The sequence below is a fragment of the Nyctereutes procyonoides genome, unplaced genomic scaffold (genome assembly GCF_905146905.1).
Source record: "Nyctereutes procyonoides isolate TBG_1078 unplaced genomic scaffold, NYPRO_anot_genome, whole genome shotgun sequence".
NCBI classification, from domain to species: domain Eukaryota; kingdom Metazoa; phylum Chordata; class Mammalia; order Carnivora; family Canidae; genus Nyctereutes; species Nyctereutes procyonoides.
Genome location: NW_026575140.1, coordinates 8,382,403 through 8,406,815, shown reverse-complemented (window position 1 = coordinate 8,406,815; position 24,413 = coordinate 8,382,403). Strand labels below are relative to the sequence as shown.

The following is a 24,413-nucleotide window of genomic DNA, read 5'->3' as shown; positions in this document are numbered from 1 at the left end:
CCTTCCACCACCCCTAGTTCGTTTCCCAGAGTTAGGAGTCTTTATGTTCTGTGTCCCTTTCTGATATTTCCCACACATTTCTTGGGAGAAAGTTTTAATATAAAATACTGGCACTTTTTAAAAAAAGACTTTCTTTTCCTTTTCTTTCTTTCTTTTTTTTAAGTAGCCTCCACATTGGCCCAGCATGGAGCCCAATGTGGGACTTAAACTCAAAACCCTCGGATAAATACCTGAGCTGAGATCAAGAGTTAAAGGCTTAACTGACAGAGCCACCCAGATGCCCCTGAAAAATAAAAACAAAATCTTTAGAGGTGCCTGGTGGCTCTGTTGGTTAAGCCTCCAACTCTTGGTCTCTGCTCAGGTCATGATCGCAGGGTTGTGGGATCAGAGCCCTGGGTCAGGCTCTGCGCTTGGTGGAGAGTCTGCTTAGGATTCTCTTCCTCTCCCTCTGCCCCTCCTCTGCTTTCTCAGGAACAGTCTATCTCTTAAATGAATGAATGAATGAATGAATGAATGAATGATTTTATTTTTCAATAATCTCTATTCTCACTGTGGGGCTTGAACTCACAACCCCCAGATCAAGAATCACACAAAATGCTGCCACATTTATTCACTGAAAACCCACGTACAAAGTTCTCAAGTACTTCACACTGCTTCTAAGAAGTCAGCTTTCTGTAAACTATGTAGAGGACTATAGTAGTAGTTATCCAAATCATTCTAGAACTACAGTCAGTCCCAAATCACTCACACCTTTTTTTGAAGATCATCAACTTTTTTTTCCTATTATAAAAACAGCCAATTCTCATTATTCATGATAGTTATGTTCTATAAAGTTGCTATGAACACTGAATTAGTGAATATTGAACCATGGCTCCTAGGGGAAATACAGGTTTAGGTTTCTGAGAGCCTCTGGTCACTCCAGATCACTTACTTTGTATTTTTTTTTAAGATTTTATTTATTTATTCATGAGAGACACAGAGAGAGAGAGAGAGAGAGAGAGAGACAGAGACATAGGCAGAGGGAGAAGCAGGCTCCATGCAGGAAGCCCGATGTGGAACTCGATCCTGGGACTCCAGGATCACATCCTGAGCTGAAGGCAGACACTTAACCGCTGAGCCCCCCAGGTGTCCCAAGATCACTTACTTTTAAAATCTTTTTTTTCCCCCTCTCTTCTTCACATTCTATCATCTCTATTGTTCTATCTTCAAATTCTTTTAGTCCTTGGTCATCTCCATTCTGCTTTTAATCCCACTCAATGATTAAAAATAATGTCAAGTATTGTAGTTTCAGTACTAAACATCCACTTGGCTTTATTTTTTTAATTATTTCTATTTCTTTGCTGAGGTTTTTTTTTTTTTAGTTTTTAAATTTTAGAATTAAAAATAAAATTTAAACTCAACATATCGTGTATTACTAGTTTCAGAGTTCAGTGATTCATCAATCATACAATATTTACTGAAATTTTTAAGTTTTTATTAATTGTAGGCATACTTCTTCATTTTTTTAAAGACTTTATTTATTTATTCATGAGAGACAGAGAGAGAGGCAGAGACATAGGCAGAGGGAGAAGCAGGCTCCATGCAGGGAGCCCCATGTGGGACTCCAGGATCACACCCTGCGCTAAAGGCAGGTGCTCAACCACTGAGCCACCCAAGCATCCCTCTCTTCTATTTCATTAAGGATAATTAAAATAGCTGCTTTAAAATCCCAACATCAGGATTGTCTTGGGGTTGGTCTCAGCTGATTTTCTTTTCTACTGAGAATATTTCCATTTTCCTGGTTTTTCATATATTGAGTTACTTCGGACTATATCCTGGATATTATGAATGTTAAATTATTAAGACCCGAGATTTTGTTCTTCTGCTTCTTCTTATTTTAAAGCAGGTACTTATCTTGCTTGGTTCAGGGGTCAGTTCTACAGGTAGACAGCCAGAATTTGGGACGCCTTTCTCTGGATCTATCCACTCCAGGATTTCCCTTCTCTGACCTGAAGCTGTGGTTTCCCCAGAGTCACTGTTCTGGTTCCCCAGGTTAGAAAGACTTGTGATACTTCCACCAGCGCCCCTTTTGCATTGCATTCATTCCCAAATAGACTTGTCCTTAAGTTAAAAGCCAAAAAAATGGAAACTCACCCTGTACGGTGCCTCTCTTCTGACCACGGACTCCCCATGAGAATCTGCCTGCAGTTGAGCACTTTCCAGTGTCTCAAGGCAGCTGCTTACTATATTATGCCCAGAATTTATACCTGTTATCTGAAGGAGGGCTTGTCTGGTAGGCTATTACTCAGCCATGACTGCCCCAATTATTGTCTTTGGAATGCATTTTATGAAAATTGATGTTCTAAACATTTATAATATTTAAAATAAACAAGTCACTTTGCAAAGACCTGGGAAGACCTGGAGAGTTAGGCACAGTTTTTTCATTCTGTTGTTCCATTTACCCCCTCCACGTTAGGGAAGGCTGTTCTTGGGCAGCCTGGGTGGCTCAGAGGTTTAGTGCCACCTTCGGCCCAGGGCCTGATCCTGGAGACCCGGAATTGAGTCCCACGTCGGGTTCCTGGCATGGAGCCTGCTTCTCCCTCTGCCTGTGTCTCTGCCTCTCTGTATGTGTATCTTTCTTTTCTTTCTTTCTTCTTTCTTTCTTTCTTTCTTTCTTTCTTTCTTTCTTTCTTTCTTTCTTTCTTTCTTTTGTGTGTGTCTTTCATGAATAAACAAATAAATAAAACCTTTGGAAAAAAAAAGGAAGGCTGTTCTTAACTCTGAGGCCAACACTAGAAGGCACAGGTCTAAACCTACCTCCTCCACTGGGTAGACCTAGTAAATTTAATTTTCAGTAAGAGTAAGGTAGAATAGGTTAAAAGGGAGTTCCTTCAGCTTCTCTTGGGCTTCAGGCTATAATGGGAATAAATCAACAGTTAACTGGTCAAAACAAGGCTGAGCAGAGAAAACAAGTTTTTCAGTAAGAAAGTGAATCCATTATCTCCCTCCAGTACAGGTATTGTGTTGACTGCACAAGACTCTGGCTACTTGCAAATGAGTGGGGGTGGTGATGTCTTCCCTCTCTGATCTAAATCTATCTTCTGATCTTCTGAAGCCCCATCTCTTACTGGACTCTCTGCCTCCTTTCCAAGCTGCCAGAACCACAGAGGTCCTTGGCAGGCACATCTACCAGCAAGAGAAAATTCACTGAAACCTGGCATTATCTTTTGGCACTCTGTAACTTCAGAAATAGTGATTAGAAGGGAAACACACACACACACACACACGCACGCACACAACTTCATCAACAAAGTAGCATTTTCATTTCAGCTGTTCCTGGGGGCAAAACAGCAGAAAAGATAAATACTAGATTGAAAGCTTTGTGGTGATCTCCGTTTCTCATTAAAATGCCCCTGATTATAATCACACCTACGATTACAAGATTTAACGCACCTGGCCTTAAGGATGCACCAGGAAGAGGAATCATACATTCATCCCATCCCATTTCCTTTTCTTTATTCACTGAGTAAGCACAATTTATAAATTTCCGTGAGTGCAGGATAGAGCTGGTTTGGAGAACAGGAGAGGTTTTCCATTCACATGGCTTTTTGAAAGTGACAATAATCTTCCATGGCCACAAATTATTTTAGCACTGGTGAGACCAAGAGTGTTGCTTTCATTGGCTACACACAGATGTGAGAAATCTGGGTAGAGTTTCTATTTCTTCTCTCACTTTACTAACCAGGTATTTTGCTGTGCTTCTCACACACACATAAACACACTCTCTCACACTCACTCTCACTCACTCTGTAAGTGTGTGCACTTAGAAAGGGTTTTTGCCACTTTTTTTCAAAATTAATTTCTTTTTTAAAGATTCTACTTATTTATTCATGAGAGACACACAGAGGCAGAGACATAGGCAGAGGGAGAAGCAGCCTCCAATGCAGGGAGCCTGATGTGGGACTCGACCCCAGAGCCCAGGGATCATGCCCTGAGCCGAAGGCAGACACTCAACTGCTGGGCCACCCAGGTGTCCCAAAATCTATTTTTATTTAGAGAAAATAAACACTTATTCCAGTTTCAACTGTTATACCTGAAGTTGCTAATAAAAAAATTAAAATAATCACTTAATTATCCTGTTTTGACTAAGACAATTGAAACTGGCTTAAAAAAAAATTCAGCAGGGTGCCTGTGTAGCCCAGTTGGTTAAGTGTCCAACTCTTGATCTCAGCTCAGGTCTTGATCTCAAGGTTGTGAGTTCAAGCCCCTCATTGAACTCCCAGCATTAAAAAAAAAAACCTCTCATTTTAAAAGAAAAGAAAAAAAAAAGGAAGAAAAAAATATTCAGCACCGTTTGCTCATAGGCCTTTCAGTATTTGTTCTTAAAGTTTCTGGAACTTTCCTATCTGTAAAGTACAGGAATTACTACGCTACAAGAGGAAGCCTCTCTGGGACAACCAATGAGAAGTTAAACAATTGTCATAAAAGGAATCAATGTATATTTAGCATGGTAACTTGGACTATACAACGATCCCCTCCTCTCCACCTCAGGAGGGACATGCTTCTTTAAAAAAATAAAAATTAAATTAAATTTAAAAAAAGGAGGGACATGATTCTAATCACTGAGGTATGAAGAGTCAGATTGTTATTTGCTGTTAGAATTAGCTAATGATGGGATCCCTGGGTGGCGCAGCGGTTTAGCGACTGCCTTTGGCCCAGGGCGTGATCCTGGAGATCCGGGATCGAATCCCACATCAGGCTCCCAGTGCATGGAGCCTGCTTCTCCCTCTGCCTGTGTCTCTGCCTCTCTCTCTCTCTCTCTGTCTGACTATCATAAATAAAAAAAAACTAAAAAAAAAAGAATTAGCTAATAATTAACAGTAAATCCCTGGCACCAACGTCACTGGTCTTTAATATCCTTGTGATTTTAGGAAAATCTGTAAATAGTTCGGATTTAATTCAATTTATTCAGAAATTAAACATTTTTAAAAGGTTCACTACTCTGGCAGAGTATCTGCTGGTTTAGTATCTAAATAAATAAATAAATAAATAAATAAATAAATAAATAAATAAATAAAACGTGTAGATAAATCATAGTCTTAAAGTATACTTAGAAATACTGCATTATTCAAACCCAAACCTATTTTAACAAAATGTCTATAATTAAAAGCAGCTGATGAGACGAAATCCAAAGTTATGATAAGGGAGACTCACTCTCACTTGAAACTGTGCTGCTTAGAGAACTTTAAACAGCATGTACCCTTAAAGCCATTCAAGGACAGGTAAGGAGACACCCTCTCCTCATTCTTCACCATAGCATTCCTATCAGGGATGGGTCAGAAATTAATATTTCTAAATAATTCAGAAGAGTCCATAGAAGTATTAAAGTATGTAGAGCTCATCAGAGTTTCCAAATAGCACAAAATCAGAGGCAAGTCCATACACTCACTCAGAAGAATGGGAGGTGGACTGTTAGGTCGTCCTTAGCCAGAGCTTCTGCGGGCTTTTAACTACATGCTGACTACTGATGTGAGTCAGGTGGACTTTTGTGAGGGAATAATGTTTGGTGGCCAGGACCTCTTTGGGGCATTTCTTCCTAAGTGGAATACACAACAGCTAAGGGAGTAGGGGAGGTAACAGAGGGAAACTACTCTTTCCAGCTCAGAAGGAACTGATGAAGCCCATATATGTATTCATAAAGCTCATGGGATCCTCTAGCTATGGATAGTGGCTAATGTGGTCATCCAGAATCGGAATGTTTTCCTTTTCTTTTTTTTTTTTTTAAAGATTTTATTTATTTATTCATGAGAGACACAGAGAGAGAGGCAAAGACACAGGCAGAAGGAGAAGCAGGCTCCACTCAGGGAGCCTGACGTGCGACTCGGTCCCGGGTCTCCAGGACCACGCCCTGGGCTGAAGGCGGCGTTAAACCGCTGAGCCACCTGGGCTGCCCAGAATGTTTCCCTATATAGCTCCAAAAACTCTGCAGAAAGATTCATGGGATCCAATGGCCCACCGATAAAATGAATAGTAATAGTTATAGAAGCAAGAGCTCCCACCCAGTGTCTTCTAAATTTCTTTATCTGGTTGATGTAGTGTAAGAGACTAATGGTAACTAAGTTCCATCATTGTTGGGTATCCCTGCCCACATGTCCCACAACTTCACTCTCAGAGCATTGTGTATACAGCCCAAAGACTAGGATGAGATCTCAGGAGAATACAAAAAATTCATCAATTGTGTAAGGATGGGTGACAGATGCCTCCATTTTTGAGAAGCTTTTGGAGAAGGAGAGGATGGTAAGTCTTAGGAAAAATACCTCCATTTGACACATAGAGACTTTTTATGGTAAGCTGACCAGATCAGTTCTGCTGGAACCTATTTAAAGCACCTCCTGAGCAATATCTCTGTAATCATGAGACAAAAGGTGGATCTTATGGTTCTGGAGCTCCAGATGCTGCAAAAGTGCCTCCACAATGCTGGCCTGCTCAAAATATGGAACAGAAGGTAAAGCCCAAGAAGTCAAGGGCTATCACTGAATAAAACATCAGGCCCAGACCTTCCCAAATCTTGTACCACTCACAACTGGAAGTTGAAAACCCCTGTAAAAGCACATCTCAGGACTTCCAACCACACACACTGAGCCTTGGTAGAAGACGTGCAGTCACTTATAGGTGAAAAATTTGCCTGAGAACTTCCATGAGTGAAAAGAAGAGAAAGCTGGGGAGAGGGAGATATGCAGTTAGACTGCAAGCAGGGGCACAGCCAGTAGTGCCACCTGAACCCATTACTCCCTCATCCTGTGATCTTGGTGTACGATGGCCACGTCTTACCCCATGCTGCCTGGCACAGCAGTGTGGAGCACCCGGTGCTGCAGTGCCCAGAGCAGGGCAGGACCAGCCATCACCCAGGCACAGCCTATAGCCCATGAGGGCTGTGCTAGCCACAAGAAATAGTGAGGAGTGAGGAGCACCAGGATGTGCTGATTGCCACAGCTCACTTACAGGGTTTTATAGATTTACTTTAATAGTGTTATAACTCATATTTTATGTTTTTTTTTAATTTATTTATTCAGAGAGAGAGAGAGAGAGAGACTGAGAGGCAGAGACACAGGTAGAGGGAGAAGCGGGCTCCATGCAGGGAGCCCGACGCGGCACTCGATCCCGGGTCTCCAGGATCAGACCCCAGGCTGCAGGCAGCGCTAAACCGCTGCGCCACCGGGGGTGCCCATAACTCATATTTTAAACTAAAATTTTATTTTGAAATAGTTTTAGATTTACAGATAAGTTGCAAAGACAGCACAGAGAATTCCTGTATGCTCCTCATCTAGTTTCCTCTATTGTTAACAATTTTCATAACAATTTTATTTGTCAAGAGTTTTGTAGATTTTTTTCTTTTTTTAAGTAGTCTCTACACCCAGAATGGAGCCCAATGCAGGGTTGAACTAACAATCCTGAGATCAAGACCTTGAGATCAAGACCTGAGCTGATATCAAGAGTCAGACATTTAACCAACTGAGTCACCCAGGTGCCCCAAGAGTTGTGTAGATCTTGAGGATGGAAGAAAAACACTTTCTTGCAGAGCAGATTCTCATCAAGGGCAGTGTGTACCTGACAGCAATTTATTTAATTAATCTGCATTATTGAGTTGTGGATCTGTGTGTCCCCACCACTAACTAGGTGATAACTAATGAGTCTATGCTTGTACAAAAATGGTGTCAGGAACTTGATATGACAAAATTCTATCATGAATAAAAGCCTGTAGGTCTGACAAAACAAACATTCTTCTAATAGCTTCACTGACACATAGTTAAATACTGATGTGCCATGAGCATTATGGATGCCAGGGAGTGAATTATTAATGTAAGCTCTCTCTATAAACTCAACTGGGAATGTGATTCCATTAAAATCAAGAGGAAAATTAATTTAGAGGTCACTCGTTCTTAGCACACATATGGATATGTATACTTTCTTCTCGTATTAGCCATACACTGGGGAGAAACGCAGCCAGACTCACTTGGAAGAAGAAAAAAGTTTAATTTATGCATCAACTAAAATCTCATGGATTGAATTTACAGCTAGAAAGGAAACATGTTTCAAATGAGGTCCTTTAGTAATTCGGCATGAATAACGAAATGAGTCAGGAAGACAAGTCACTAAAGTTCAGGCTACAGAGGCAGTCTTAGTGTATTCTAGTTAGCTCACCTGGAACCTGCCCCTCTGAGAAGAATGCCAGGACTCAGAGTCTCAAACCTATAAACTTGTGCTCTGGTTTTCCTACAGCAGTTAGAGTGTAGTTTGCCTATTACAGAGGAAATAGGACTCTTACTAAAGTCGCAAACAGTATTCTTGCAACAAAATAAAACCTCTGTGGATGGATTCATCTGCATGAGTCCATCCAGGGAAAAGATCTGAGGCTGCCTTGGTGAAAGGAAGACTGATAAACAGATAAAAACCAAAAAAGCAGGGAAGCTGCAAATGATCAGAAACAGACTGACCTCAGTAGCTTTCTGGCTGAGGCCCCGAAGCAGCAGCACAATCACATGGATGGCAGCTCTGCGCACTTGAACTTCAGAGTCTGTTTTAGCCACCGCAATCAGGCAATCTGTTACCTAGGAGGGTAAGAGAAAAAGTCAATAAAAATCAGGGTTGCACAATTACTGAAAGCTTTTCAACTGTGTTCCACTTTCTACAGGTTCATTGTGAACAATCGGGCTTAGAGAGGGGTGGATAGTTTCCTCATTCTCAATAAAGAGGGAGAGATCTAGCACTGGTGATCTTGATTTAGTTTGGCTTTTCTGGAAAAGGGCAAAATTGGGTTTAGAATTCAGGAGGAAGATTAGGGAGTCAGAAGGGATGTGTGTATATAATTAAAGGTATGGTCGAATTCAAATATTTCTTGAAAAATGGGTAGAAATGTTACTTTGGGGACACTAAATAGAAGGAAGGAAAGGAAAGATGGCCCAAAACATAAGTGGCTTCTAGGGAGTGAGGACCGTGGAGATTTAGCTGAGCAGGCCTTGAGCCCGACATGAACATCAACGAGCCACTGATGAAAGTTATAACTCAGGGATAGAGAGATACATAAAAAGACTGATCTTCAGCATGCCCAGATGTCCCAGTCCTGCAAATCTAGCATACCCGACCATGTCAGTCACCGGGGCCAATTTCAGAGTCTCCCTGGGCTTCTTCATGTATGGAATAGGTCTTTCAGTGCTTATTTACTTTAAAAGACAGCTCTATGATAAAAAAAGACTAGAAATTACTTGCACAGCATTGTGCCAGATATATAGCTAATAATTATGTATAAGAACGTTTCCATACCCTGTTACCACTCTGCCCCTGCCCTACTCCTGGTAAGTGCAAAAATATTTTAAAACCTCAGTAGAGAGATACCACAAAAAAGCAAAAAATCTCTCTGAGGCATTCATGCAAGATTTAAAAATTAAAAACAAAAAAATCTTGAACGTGTAACCAACGGCATCGACAACCTGAAGGTGTTATTCAACTGGTCTCTCACATACTTTGTCATTTCATTTAGTGTGTGAGTGTATTTCTTGGCCAATCATGGAAAGATTTCGAACCATGATAAGAAAATAGCCAGATTGTGTGTTTGGAAACATGTATAAATACATATTATGTTTAAAGAATGGTTTTTAAAAAGGTTTAAAAAAGAATACAGGCACAAACGAGGAAATAGGCTTGTGCAGAAATTTTAACTATGCAGGTTGTATTTTTCACAGCTTTCAAACAGTTGGGCATAGTTCAAAGAGTCTAATTAATCAGTGATGGCAGAGAGATTAGAAGAAGTAGCTTGTTCTTAAATATAATTGCATCTGTGATGTACTGGCACTTAATCAAGTTGTACATCTATTAGACAATCTTGCATCTTGCAAGTGAAGGGAAATCCCAGAAACGCTCAACTCTTTGGGGGCTGTTTCTCAATAAAATCCAGCAAGCTGCTTCTCCTTTTTGACCTAGGACACCCTGACCCAAGGGCACTGGTGGCTTCTATGCCTCTGGCATTAACGGTAAAAGCAATTCAATCCTAGGAGGAATTCCTTGGGCGATCTCCAAACAGGTAACAATATAATAGCTACCTCCACTTGCAGGCTTAGTATTTACAAGGTAAGAGCTGAAATCAGAGAGACAAGTTAGAGCTAGGCCTGAGTCCCTCTTGACACATGAGGTTTAGCTTATTCAGTCTGGTAACTAAAGCACAAAAACCAGCCTGGGGTCACATAATGTGCAGATGTTCCCAAACCTTTTGCCTGCCTCTTCCCAGGTTTAGTTTGGGTTCTAGGTTTCCAGTTTGGTGGACCAAGGCTTCCTGGCCTAGAACCATGCTGGTGTCCAGCTTTGCCACCTCTGATCTCCCACATTATGCTGAGCAGGACATGCTTGGGCCTCAGCTCTCAGTGAGTCTGGCCCTGGCTGTGGGGCATCAATTCCACAATTGGGATAGACAGAAGAATCCTGGCTGGTAAAGGGTTTCCCCTGCAAGGCCAATGCTTGAATCGTTGTGCCACTTTGAAGGTACGATGGGGAGAGGAGCTGGTTATTACAAGCCTTGCCTCCTGCTTACTACAGGCTGTTAGTTACTTATGCACCAGACACGACTCAGCCCATCTGCAATCAGCCATCCAGGATAGTCAGGAAGAGGCCCGTAAACAGAAGAGTGTTCACGAGCCTTCCTCAATACCTCTGTCACAAGGCCCATCTCCTATGAAATGTATGATGGCCAATTATGCAAAATGTTTTTAAAGCATGAGAATTTTACTATGTTCTTGCAGATATCATCTAGAGACAAGAAAGGCCTCTGTTCAGGCCAAGCTCCCATAACCAGCTCACAATGTTGGTCTCCTGCAGGCCACTGGGGCAGACCACTCATCAAACCCTCGAAGCAGGGAGGATACATTGCTGCTCTCTTCCATCTGCCCAATCCGAACAAGTTGTTCCCATAGTCTCTCTCACCTTCAACCCCAAGGACACACTTAATGTTGCCTTCAACCTCTAAAAGGCTTGGCAAATAGATGATGTAAGGTCTTTACTAATTTATGAATTGGTGTAATATTTCCATTCTAAGTCCTCCCAGAGGGCGAAACCCATCCTATGTGATCTTCATGTTGCCTGCCTTCAGGGTCAGTACACCTATTCTAATAAACAACACCGTGGAAGGCTTCCTCTTCCCTGGCTAAAATACTTATATCCACTTCTGAGAGACCTACAAAGAGGAGGATGATTATTCTGGAAGTACTAAAAATCAGCTTAAGCAATTTAACATTTGGAACCAACAGAAATATGGATAAATGTCACTCTTTAAATAACCGGCACGTATCAAGCAAGATCAGAACCATGTAAATAAAGATATTACAAAGGGCATGATTGCCACAAGCCAACTTTGGGAAATTCTAGGAGAGAAAGTACCAGAGCTGAGGTATGTATCATGAAAGCATGACTTCAATTTCCTGACTGCATCTTCATCCCTTCTCCTAGAGCATTCTTTATTAACATTTCAGTTGGTCTGCTCACTTATCCAAAAAGAAATCATCTGTCCTTCTATTTTGTAAACTAAGAAAGCTTAAGAACAAAAGCAGTATAGTCTCCAATTCATACATGCTCAGCTTGCTCACTTAACCTGCCATGAAGGAGAACCATGGTGGCTACCTCAGCTTCCCCATGGTTTCCAGGACATGCACTGGAGTCCTCCTCTCAGGGGTCCCCCTATCCTCAAACTGCACTTAGGCAACTGCACCAATCATGGCAAGACTGGTAATTCAGTGGGGTCGGAGGTGATGGCTTTGCATCAGACCCTAAAGCTCAGGTTTATGGAATTCTGGGCACTACATTTAAAGTGGATTGCCCCATGGACTTCTCACCTTGGGCACATCTTACTTGATGAACTGTGGATGGGCCTCTCACCGTGGTTCCTTTAAATCATATTTACCTTCCACAGAACTTTGTGGCAGAGATAAAGAGATAAAGATGAAAATGTCAATCACGATTTCGTTTCAAGCAACAAAGCTCTTGACAAGAATAAGGAGGAATAGGGGAAAATAATAATGCTCTTCAAACAGGTTAAATCTTGACATCAACAGAGAGGAAGAACCTGAATTTCCAGTACAGAGACTGAAGGGTTGATCCTATCCTTTATATTCTTCTCTACTGGCAAACACCATCACAATAGAGACAGTGCCCAAATATGGACCACCCAACAGGTAGGACAGCTTTCTTCAGAGGCCCAACAGCTACAGCAATGATCTCTCAGATCAGATCATGTTAGAAGAGACTATGGTGGCTAGTTTTTTCAATTCTATCTCAAAACAAATTACATGGGACATCTGGGTAGTTCAGTCGATTAAGCATCTATTGATTTTGGCTCAGGTCATAATCTCAGGGTTGTAGGATTGAGCCCAGGGTAGGGTTCTGCACTCAGTGGGGAGTCTGCTTGGGACTCTCTCTCTTCCTCTCTGCCTCTCCCTACTCTGTGCATGCACTCTCTCTCTCTCAAAAAGAAAAAAAAAAGTTAGATAATTTCCTTCTTCTGCTTTGGCTTTCCAACTCACTCAAACTAAAAGCCAAAGCCCTTAAAAGGCCCCACTTAGATGGCCACCACCTCTCTGACACACTGGACTTGCTATTCAGTAGTATGTCAAGCATGCACCTGCCTCAGGGCCTCTGTACTTGTTGCTCCCTGCACCTAGAATGCTTTCTCCCCAGGTATCTCTCTAGATCAGTCCCTTGCTTCCTTCTGGTCTTATCTCAAATGTCACTCATCAGTGAAGCCTTTCCTGTTCATCCAAATTCACATACCAGAGCAAGCTCCCCTTGTGCCCCTTATCTTACTAGATTAATTTCCTTAGCTCTTAATGGATATCTGACATAGGACATATTAATTTCCTTAGCTCTTAATGGATATCTGACATAGGACATATTTGTTTACTTCCTTGTTGGTTTTCCACCTCTCCTTTCTTGAATGTCAGCTACATAAGGAAAGGAACTTTGCTGTGTTCACAGCTGGAGCCCTACCATCTAGCACACAGCTAGATGGTAGGACCATAACTGGCATAGAGTAAGTGCTCAATAAATATCCATCAAATGTATAAACAAAATAAATGAAGAACTACTTAAGAGCCATGCCCAATATCCCACTTTTTCCATGTGAATAGATAAGAGCAGTATGACTACAAGAGGGCTCAATGGCTGAAATACTAAGGCTGTCAGGTGTCCAACCATGTTCAAACTTGTAGTCCACCCAAGGCAGCTGGTTTGGCACTAATGACATGGCAAGCGTGGGATGCTACATAAGAAGGAGCATCTAAAAAGAAAAGACAGAAATTATGTGGGATGGAAACACCTGGTTTTTCAAAACAGAGGGAATATATTGCTTTCTGAAGTTTCACTGCCAAAAGCAATGGAGCTGCATGACCCTTCCTGTCAGTAGCTTTACTTATATGGCAATACTGTTCCTTTTCAAGGCACAAAAGCAATCTTTTTTTTTTTTTTTTTGGCACAAAAACAATCTTATAAATGAACTGAAAACATTTATTGGGAGACAACCTGGAGCATGGTTAAGAGCATGGGTGCTAGAACTACCCACCTACATTCAAATCCCAGCCCTCCACTTCCTACTTACATGACCTTGGCAACTTATTTAATTTCTCTGTGCCTTAGTTTCCTTTGTGAACTGGATCAGTTGACATATACAAGGTACTCTATTAAGTGCTTGCTATTATTACTATTTTTAAAACATTTAGGAACAAGTCTTCCCAAATAAGCCTTACTCTCCTCTTCATTCAATATCAGTTAACAAATAGAGAACCCACTATCTGCCAAAGCACTGTGATAGGTGCTAGAATGTATCCATAGGTAAATAAAGATTAGTTCTGCCCTTGTTGGGCTCACAGTTTATTAGTGATCACAAACACACCTGGGATTCATGTTTCAGGGAGTCTAGGTCTTAAGAAGGGTCAGGGTCACTGGACAAGGGGCTGGCCAGGTAGGGCCCACAGACTAGCAGCTCCTCACATGGATTTTAATGTAGAAACAAAAGGAAGGGCTCTCTTTTTGTGTTAGCACCCATGGTAAGCAAACATCCTACTACCTATTCACACTTCATTCCTGAAGGCTTAAATAAGCAATCCAAGATTCTTGCTGTGAGCCAGAAAGCTGTAAAGCTAAGACCCCCTCATGATGTAGCCCCTGCCCACCTCTCTTGCCTCTGCTCTGCCACCAACTAACCTCCTGTCCCCATCCCTTCACTCCAGCCTTTTGGATCTTCCTACAGTTCTTCATATATGCCAGGGTGTCCTACAGCACAGTGCCTTTGCACAAGCTATCCCCTCTGCTGAAATGCCTTCTTGGGCTACCCAATTCTATTTGTTCTAAAGATTCAGGTCCAAGGGTCTCTTCCTCTAGCACATCTCTGTCAACACTCAAACCTGACTGAGGGGCTCCTAAAATGTGCTCCTACAGCACTACTGCAAAGGACAGTATTTGTAGCCATTAATGTCTGTGTCTTCCACCAGGTTACCCATGCCTAGAAGGCAAGGTGGTATTTTGGCAATATCCAAGAGGTCCATCTTCTCTCCAGGGAACTGAGAGATGGTGAGATGCTATGGTATCTGGAATGCATGGGGTCCTCTGATTTCACTAGGCTCCAAGAGATGTGGTCTCTATTAATACAAAAACCACAATGACAAGAGTAGTGCTAGGGTCTTGTGACCTTGGCCCCCTACAAAGGGCTTGGCACACTGCAGGTGTTCAGTAAATGTATGACTGGGAACATCTGAGGGACATGGGTTACCCTTGTTCTCTCATTTCCTTGCTGCCATCCTCATCACTGTCATCACTGACCTTCAAATGACCAAAATGCTCCTTAAAGAAAACTTTTTTTTAAAAGATTTTATTTATTTATTCATGAGAGATACAGAGAGAGAGAGAGAGAGAGAGAGAGAGAGAGAGAGAGGCAGAGACATAGGTAGAGGGAGAAGCAGGCTCCATGCAGGGAGCCTGATGTGAGACTCGATCCCGGGACTCCAGGATCGTGCCCTGGGCTGAAGGCAGGCGCTAAACCGCTGAGCCACCCAGGGATCCCCCCCCCACTTTTTTTTTTTAATTTATGAGAGACACAGAAAGAGAGGCAGTGACACAGGCAGGGGGAGGAGAACCCGGCTTCTTGCAAGGAGCCCGATGTGGGACTCAATCCCAGGAATCTGGGATCATGCCCTGAGGCAAAGGTAGATGCTCAACTGCTGAGCTACCCAGGCGTCAAAGAAAAATCTTAATAAAAAAAAATCTTTACTCAAATGTCACCTTTACAATGAGGTTTACCTTGAATACTTTATTTAACATTTGTAACCTCCACTCCACCTAACACTACAATGCTGGCCACCCTATCCTCCTCTACCTTTTCTTATTTTCCACATTTACATTATCTTTAGATCCTGGTGGCAATCCTGCAAGGTAGGTATTTTAATCTCCCCTCTTTTCTCTACCCTCTCCATCCCCGCAGGGCTTGAACTAAGGACCCTGAGATCAAGAGTCACAAGCTCTACTGCTGAGCCAACCAGACACCCCTTTAATCCCATTTTGTAAGTCAGAAACCGGAGTTCAGAGCCTAAGTTGTGTGTTCAAGTGAACATAGGTAACTAGGTGGTGGAGATAGGTCCTCACTAATTCCCATCCCCCAGTGCACTGGGAAATTTCATTCTCTTTCCACAGGTAAGGTGAGTCTCCAGAGAGAGGACACTTCTTGGATGTTATAAAACCTGCTTTAGCTCAATTTTTCTAATCTATCAAGCCAAGAAATTTCTCTAATGCCCTGATAGGAAATCATACACCACCAGGATGCTACAGTTTCCTTAAGAGAGAAAAAGGGAAGAAGAGTCTAGGGCTGTTTTTTGGTTCATAGAAGATCATGAGGTTCAGGTATTGTTTGGAGTCACTGGTTTTAGAAAATGTATGGAATCCTGTCAAACCTGAGGTGATTCACCTGGAGATCTGGGATGAGTTTTTATTCTATTACAGCTATGCTTTAAAAATGTTGTGATGCAAAAAAAAAAAAAAAAAAAAAAAAGTTGTGATGCTTGTACAACTCAGTGAATAAACTAAAAGCTGTTAATTTGTACCCTTTAAATAGGAGACTTGTATGAGACTTGTATGGTATGTGACTTCCATCTCAATAAAGCTGTTATTAAAAATTATAATATTTAGGGGCACCTGGCTGGCTGAGTTGGTTAAGCATTTGACTCTTGATTTCAGCTCAGGTCATGATCTTAGGGTGGTGAGATTGAGTCACGTGTCAGGCTCCTTGGTGGGCATGGAGCCTGCTTAAGATTCTCTTTCTTCTTCTCCTTCTGCCCGTCCTCCCACCCCTACACTTGCTCTAAAAAGACAAAATACAACAATATTTTGGTTTGGTTCAGATCACAGGTTAGATTGAGTCATGTGAAAAGACCAAGTAAACAGAGAAAAGAATGTAGGAACCACTTCAATATTTGACCCAGAAAAGTTATCATAAGCTGAAATCTTTAGACAATAAATGAAATAGACCTGCAAATACCTTCTCTTAAGTGTTATGAGTTCACATACTAAAGGACAAGGGATTTGCTAAGTGCTATCCAAGACCACCAAAGGTCAGGTACCTAACAGTTCACTTATATTAGAGCACTCTAAGGTTTGAAGTTATAATAATTATTATTTCTAAGTTATTTAAAAAAGATACATAAATTTTAAAAAAAGATACATAAGTAGGTGATGGGGATTAAGGAGGATACTTGTGATGAACACCAGGTATTGTGTCTGAGTGCTGAATCACTAAATTCTACACCTGAAACTAATATTACACTGTATGTTAACTAACTGGAATTGAAATAAAAACTTAAGGAAAAAAAAGATACAAAAAGTTGGCATTGGGGTGTGCCCTTCATGGAAGAGTTAAAGGAGAGGAAATGACTGACGGATAAATTTCTTAAAAATCCAAAGTTGGAATTTAAGGACATGAGTAGCCTTTATTATCAATAAAACAAAGCCTATAAAGTTCAGGAATCAGGAAATGCCATAAATTCAAGTATATGCATATATCCATGAGTGTATTTCTCTGCTTATTCATAAGACACAATCACCAGACATCAAAGAAAATTCCTTCTCTCCAGGAACTTTTTAATATTTTCTATTCAATATGGTCAGCTTTAGCATACTGAATACTGTAAAGGAAACCAGAATTATTACAGTTTTGTAAGTTCTTGTCCTCTAAGAGAAATCTGATCTCTCACAAATAATATATATATATATATATATATAAACTATGGTTTATTTATATATTTATAATTTGCAAGCCGTCTTCTTCCAAATAAAGATTTAGGACAGCCAAGTCACCAGTAATAAAGACTCCTGATCACATATTGACAAATCTTTTTCTCTCATGCTTGGGTGGCTCAGTCGGTTAAGTGGCTGACTTTGGCTCAGGTCATGATCCTGGGGTACTGGGATTGAGCCCCACGTTAGGCTCCCTGCTCAGAGGAGAGTCTGCTTCTCCTTCTCTCTCTGCTCCTCCTCCCTCCTCCCTGCTTGTGGTCTCTCTCAAAAAATTAAAAAAACAAAAACTAGTCTTTTTCTGTCCAGTATAATCTTTAAATAGTAGAGTGCCTAGCACATAGTAGGTAATTAAGATATATGTTAATGTATTGATGACTAAAGAAACACAAGTGCAAAGATAAAATTCAAGAGGCTAAAGGGAGGTGTTCATAGAGGACAACAGCAAGATGCACATTTTATCAACTCAGAAACTCTAAAACCATGAGTGTCCAGTGGCTATCATTTTGGCTGCTTTACCTACTATGTACCAGGTACTGGGTGTAAAGTGGTGAACAAAACATGGCACTTAATTAGTCTTTTCAGGTAAATAGTTTCATCCCCCTGAATTACAGGGCACCTCTGATCAAAATGGGCCATTGAGAATATTTGCCTGAGATTTTCCTGTGAACAGAGATGAAACTCACAGATGGCCCACAGGCCCAGGGTAAGGTCCCATCTGCTCTTGCTCAAGGTGTCTTCAACTCTGTTAGCTATCTTGGAATCTTTATAATAAATCCTCTTTTAATGCATAAGGTAAATTAAGGTGACTTCCTATCACTTGCAATAAAAAAAGTTCTTATGAATATAACTTCCGGTATATATACAAGACTAGTGAGGCCAAGGGAGGTTCAATAATGTATCTGATCTGGAAAAAAATCACAGATCTGACTCCCAATCCCCAGCTATATCATAGTGCCAAGGAAAAACAAGCTTTAGAAAGAAGAATCAACATGTAGTACCTCATGAATCACAGAGCCCAGCAGGAAGTCCAGCCTCTGGCATAGTTCTCCAAGGTTCGATAAGCTGCTGGCCCTGTGAGCACTATCTGGATCTCTTGCTCCCCTCAGGAAGGTGTGGATCAAAGGTTCTCTGTATTTTGAGACCATGTCCCCTGTGGAAAAAAAAGAGATATAAATCTTTAAAAATAAAATTTCGGGTAGCCCAGGTGGCGCAGCGGTTTAGCGCTGCCTGCAGCCCAGGGCGTGATCCTGGAGACCCGGGATCGAGTGCCACGTCAGGCTCTCTGCACGGAGCCTGCTTCTCCTCTGCCTGTGTCTCTGCCTCTCTCTTTCTGTCTCTATGAATAAATAAATAAAATCTTTAAAAAAAATAAATAAAAAATAAAAATAAAATTTCAAGTTCTTAAAGAAGGGATAAGGATACTATCATGGTATATTGTATGGTGTTTTATACTTTTTTTTTAAAAGATTTTATATTTATTTATTTATTCATGGGAGACAGACAGAGAGGAAGCAGAGACACAGGCAGAGGCAGAAGCAGGCTTCATGCAGGGAGCCCGACATGGGACTCGATCCTGGAACTCCAGGATCAGGCCCTGGGCTGAAGGCGGCACTAAACTGCTGAGCCACCCAGGCTGCCTTGTTTTATACTTTTCAAAGTACTTGCATAACCATTAGAAGTCATGCTCTGGTAGAATATTCAATGTCATGTAGGAAGAAGACTAATAATTGCCCATTAGACTGAGTGACAATGAGGTCACTGTTGACCTTGATGAGAATGGTTTCGATGGCCTGGTAGGGGTGAGAGCACAACAGAAGTGGCTCTAAGAGAATGGAAGAATTGCAGACAGAAAGATTACTTAATGAGTTTTTCAGCAAAGCATATCAAGGAAATGGAGTGGTATCTGGTCAAGGAAGGAGGAGTCAAGAGAAGTTTTTGTTTTATTTGAAGAAAGGAGAAATAGCACACTGAGACATTCAGAATTGTCATTTTACATACGGAAACAACTTCTTCCTCCGCAGGAATGCCAGGAGCTAAAGCTGTTTGGTCTTGATCTAGTTTCTGAGGTTCTAGTTCCAGAACCCAACTATAACACTCCACCTTTAGCCTTCTTGTAGTCCTAAAGCTACAGGATCGTAACAAAATGGTTCTTGAAGCATTGCTTAAAGTCACCTATTCTTAATCATTAACATGACAAATCATAAAAAACACTACCAACTTGTCCTATCAGGCTCAGCTTTACAAAACCTTCAATTGGCCTTAATTAGTCCTCCTGGAAAGTCTCACAGTTCTTTGAACTTAAGTCACTTTGGCTTAAATCACAAGTGTCACTAATGCCTTGATTCCTACATGTTTACAGCCTCTCTCATTCATATTCATATATATTCAGACTATAAACTCCTTGAGGGCAGATCTGCGGTTCCATCAGTTCTTAGTAACCTTTGTATGTGCCAGGTACACAACAAATGCTACGGTTGAATGGAATTCATTAATTTATTCAACAAAACAAAATTATGTGCTAGTTATCATGCTAATGTTACCTAGGGATAAAAAACATAAACATAATCTTTACCCCCTAAGAAGCCCAAGTTTAGGAGGTGGTTACAAACAGGTAAGTACCAACAATTACAGTACTGTGTGGTAAATGCCCAAATGCCATCATAGAATCAAGCAGATGTTGCTTGGAGCACTTAATTTCACAAATCTCAGTCACTTTGGAGCAGAGAGGAGGAGGCAGTTTGTTTTGTTTTCCCTCGATGTTAGGAACACAATGCATTTTCCATACAATATGAGATAAAGATGAAGGAGTAATTTTTCTATAATGCTCCCAGTTCCTAGTATACTATGGGCAGTCAAAAGACTCACCCCCTGCCCGGTTAACATTAACACATATTGCAGAAACTAAGTAACTCAGCTGTAGCCTATTTTCAGAATAGAAAAGAGGAGCCTTTGTGCCTACTCTTAGACCTACTATTTGCATTTCTGAATATCAATCCTAAAGAGGTAGCCACATATATGGCCACAAGGATATCTGCATGAAGCTTTTACTGTAGAACTGTAGTAGTGAAAGATTAGAAAAAATTAATTAATATGGAGGTGATTACATAAACATATATATTATGGAATACCTTGCAGTCATTAAAAAGAACATGACGGAGGCATTCAAATTGGCAAAGAAGAAGTCAAACTCTCCCTCTTCGCCGATGACATGATACTCTACATAGAAAACCCAAAAGCCTCCACCCCAAGATTGCTAGAACTCATACAGCAATTTGGTAGCGTGGCAGGATACAAAATCAATGCCCAGAAATCAGTGGCATTTCTATACACTAACAATAAGACTGAAGAAAGAGAAATTAAGGAGTCAATCCCATTTACAATTGCACCCAAAAGCATAAGATACCTAGGAATAAACCTAACCAAAGAGGGAAAGGATCTATACCCTAAAAACTATAGAACACTTCTGAAAGAAATTGAGGAAGACACAAAGAGATGGAAAAATATTCCATGCTCATGGATTGGCAGAATTAATATTGTGAAAATGTCAATGTTACCCAGGGCAATTTACACGTTTAATGCAATCCCTATCAAAATACCATGGACTTTCTTCAGAGAGTTAGAACAAATTATTTTAAGATTTGTGTGGAATCAGAAAAGACCCCGAATAGCCAGGAGAATTTTAAAAAAGAAAACCATATCTGGGGGCATCACAATGCCAGATTTCAGGTTGTACTACAAAGCTGTGGTCATCAAGACAGTGTGGTACTGGCACAAAAACAGACACATAGATCAATGGAACAGAATAGAGAACCCAGAAGTGGATCCTGAACTTTATGGTCAACTAATATTCGATAAAGGAGGAAAGACTATCCATTGGAAGAAAGACAGTCTCTTCAGTAAATGGTGCTGGGAAAATTGGACATCCACATGCAGAAGAATGAAACTAGACCACTCTCTTACACCATACACAAAGATAAACTCAAAATGGATGAAAGATCTAAATGTGAGACAAGATTCCATCAAAATCCTAGAGGAGAACACAGGCAACACCCTTTTTGAACTCAGCCACAGTAAGTTCTTGCAAGATACATCCACGAAGGCAAAAGAAACAAAAGCAAAAATGAACTATTGGGACTTCATCAAGATAAGAAGCTTTTGCACAGCAAAGGATACAGTCCACAAAACTAAAAGACAACCTACAGAATGGGAGAAGATATTTGCAAATGACGTATCAGATAAAGGGCTAGTTTCCAAGATCTATAAAGAACTTATTGAACTCAGCACCAAAGAAACAAACAATCCAATCATGAAATGGGCAAAAGACATGAAGAGAAATCTCACAGAGGAAGACATAGACATGGCCAACATGCACATGAGAAAATACTCTGCATCACTTGCCATCAGGGAAATACAAATCAAAACCACAATGAGATACCACCTCACACCAGTGAGAATGGGGAAAATCAACAAGGCAGGAAACCACAAATGTTGGAGAGGATGCGGAGAAAAGGGAACCCTTTTATACTGTTGGTGGGAGTGTGAACTGGTGCAGCCACTCTGGAAAACTGTGTGGAGGTTCCTCAAAGAGTTAAAAATAGACCTGCCCTACGACCCAGCAATTGCACTGTTGGGGATTTACCCCAGTGATTCAGATGCAATGAAACGCCGGGACACCTGCACCCCGATGTTTCTAGCAGCAATGTCCACAATAGCCAAGCTGTGGAAGGAGCCTCGGTGTCCATCGAAAGATGAATGGATAAAGAAGATGTGGGTTATGTATACAATGGAATATTCCTCATCCATTAGAGATGACAAATACCCACCATTTGCTTCAACGTGGATGGAACTGGAGGGTATTATCCTGAGTGAAGTAAGTCAATCGGAGAAGGACAAACATTATATGTTCTCATTCATTTGGGGAATATAAATAATAGTGAAAGGGAATATAAGGGAGAGAAGTGTGGGAAATATCAGAAAGGGAGACAGAACATAAAGACTCCTAACTCTGGGAAACGAACTAGGGGTGGTGGAAGGGGAGGAGGGCGGGGGGTGGGGGTGAATGGGTGACGGGCACTGAGGGGGGCATTGATGGGACGAGCACTGGGTGTTATTCTGTATGCTGGTAAATTGAACAATAAAAAATAAATTTATTGAAAAAAAAAGAAAGAACATGACGGAATTATGTGCACTAATACGGAAAGGTCCCTTAAGATACTATTAAAGCAAAAGGAACTAATAGAACTAGTATCATTCCATTTGTGTATGTAAGATGCACACATGCAACTTCTCTCACTATTAATAAGCCAAATGTACAGATTTAAATATATATATGAAATATACAAATGTACAGAAAAATGATAGGATATAGTAGAAGAGAAGGTTTAAATAACTTGTTCACAGAGTAAATACACCCAAGGTCAAAGTTTGGTAGTTTGCACTTAACTCCTACGATATACTAATATTATATTTAAATTTCCAACTAAGAGGAAAACATACGTTTCTACTTTTGTTCTAGTACTTTTCCTTTCTGGAGTTAGGAGGGAACTTGTGTGTTCTATAGGATGAGAGTTAAGAGATGTGTGCTCTTGGGGCACCTGGGTGGCTCAGTCAGCTAGGCCTTTGACTCTTGACTTCAGCTCAAGTCATGACCTCAGGATCATGAGATCAAGCCCTGGGTCAGGCCCTGCACATAGTGGGGAGTCTACTTGAGATTCTCTCCCTCTCCCTATACCCCTCCACCTGCTTGCACTCTCTCAAATAAATAATCTCCTGAGAGAGAGAGAGACAGAGAAAGAGAGAGAGAGAGAGAGAGAGAGAGAGAGAGAGAGATTTGTTCTAGTTTTGGCTCTATTACCAATTAGCAGTGTGACTTTGGGCAATCTGCTTCACCTCTCTGGACCAGCTAGAGATAAGACACCTAGACAAGACCAAGCTCTCTGGCCCCTTCCAGTTGTTAAGAATCTATGAGTTGGGGCAGCCTGGGTGGCTTGGCGGTTTAGCACTGCCTTCAGCCCAGGGCCTGATTCTGAGGACCCAGGATCGAGTCCTGTGTTGGGCTCCCTGAATGGATCCTGCTTCTCCCTCTGCCTGGGTCTCTGCCTCTCAGTCTCTCTCTCTCTCATGAATAAAAAAAAAAAAAAAAAAAAAGAATCTATGAGTTGATGAGTCACCTTGAGTTTAGTCACCAGGGGAATGAGATTCAGCAGACTAGCAAGGAAGAAACACACATTTACCATCCCTGGAAGGAGGCTGTTGCCATTAAAAGAATGAAGTCTCCTTGTTGGGAAGGAAGGAACCATCTGGAAATCCCTAAGGAGGGGAAATTGCAGGTTGAAAAGATAAGAGCAGATGACAAACAAGTGAATGTTTACCAACGTAGGGATTTAGAGGTAAAAATGAATGGTAAAGAAAAGGTGCTATGTGCTAGGCACTATCCTAGGCCTGGGGATCCAATCATGAACTAGAAAGGACACAGCCACTCCCTCATGGCATTTGAAACCTATTGGGGAAGAGGGCAATAACCAACCAAGTGACAATGGAGTGAGATGTGCCCAACATGGTGACAGAGAATGACATTTTTATGTGTAGTGTTTTGATTTGGTTCCTATTTCTTTTTTTTTTAAATAAGATTTTCAAATTTATTCATTTGACAGACAGCACAAGCAAGGGGAGCAGCAGGCAGAGGGAGAGGGAAAAGCAGACTTTCTGCTGAGCAGGGAGCCCAATGCAGGACTCAATCCCAGGACCCCCAGATCATGACCTGAGCCAAAGGCAGATGCTTAACCAACTGAGCCACCCAGGCACCCCTGGTTCTTATTTCTATTAATAACAGCTCCAGTATTCTTACCCATCCAGACTCAAAGCTTGGTGTTCTTTTTTGACTTTTCCCTGTTATCTTTCAGTCAACCAGTCAGCATTTATTAGTATTTAATCCTTGTTTACTTCCGTATAGGATTTGAGGCAACTTATAATAAATAACATTGAATTGTGCATCACTGAAATAAATATTTTCAAAAGTTCTATATAGTAAGTGAGGGAGTGCAGATATCTGAAACTAAGGATGATTACTGCAAATGAAACCAAAATTCAGCTTATCAATTCCTGGTAGCTAAGACAAA

General features: G+C 41.1%; 1 protein-coding gene and 1 pseudogene across 1 annotated transcript in view; both read right to left on the bottom strand.

Annotated features, from left to right (window-relative positions):
- The window catches only part of TANGO6 (transport and golgi organization 6 homolog), a 210,878-nt gene that overhangs the window by 48,629 nt on the left and 137,836 nt on the right, over window positions 1–24,413 (bottom strand). Inside the window, exons 16-17 of the mRNA XM_055306190.1 lie at window positions 18,294–18,445; window positions 8,475–8,588 (exon numbers count right to left, since the gene is read on the bottom strand). Coding sequence (XP_055162165.1) covers window positions 8,475–8,588; window positions 18,294–18,445 — 266 coding nt within the window. The remainder of the gene's footprint in view (window positions 1–8,474; window positions 8,589–18,293; window positions 18,446–24,413) is intronic.
- Window positions 5,641–6,776, bottom strand: LOC129497358 (mesoderm-specific transcript homolog protein-like; annotated as a pseudogene).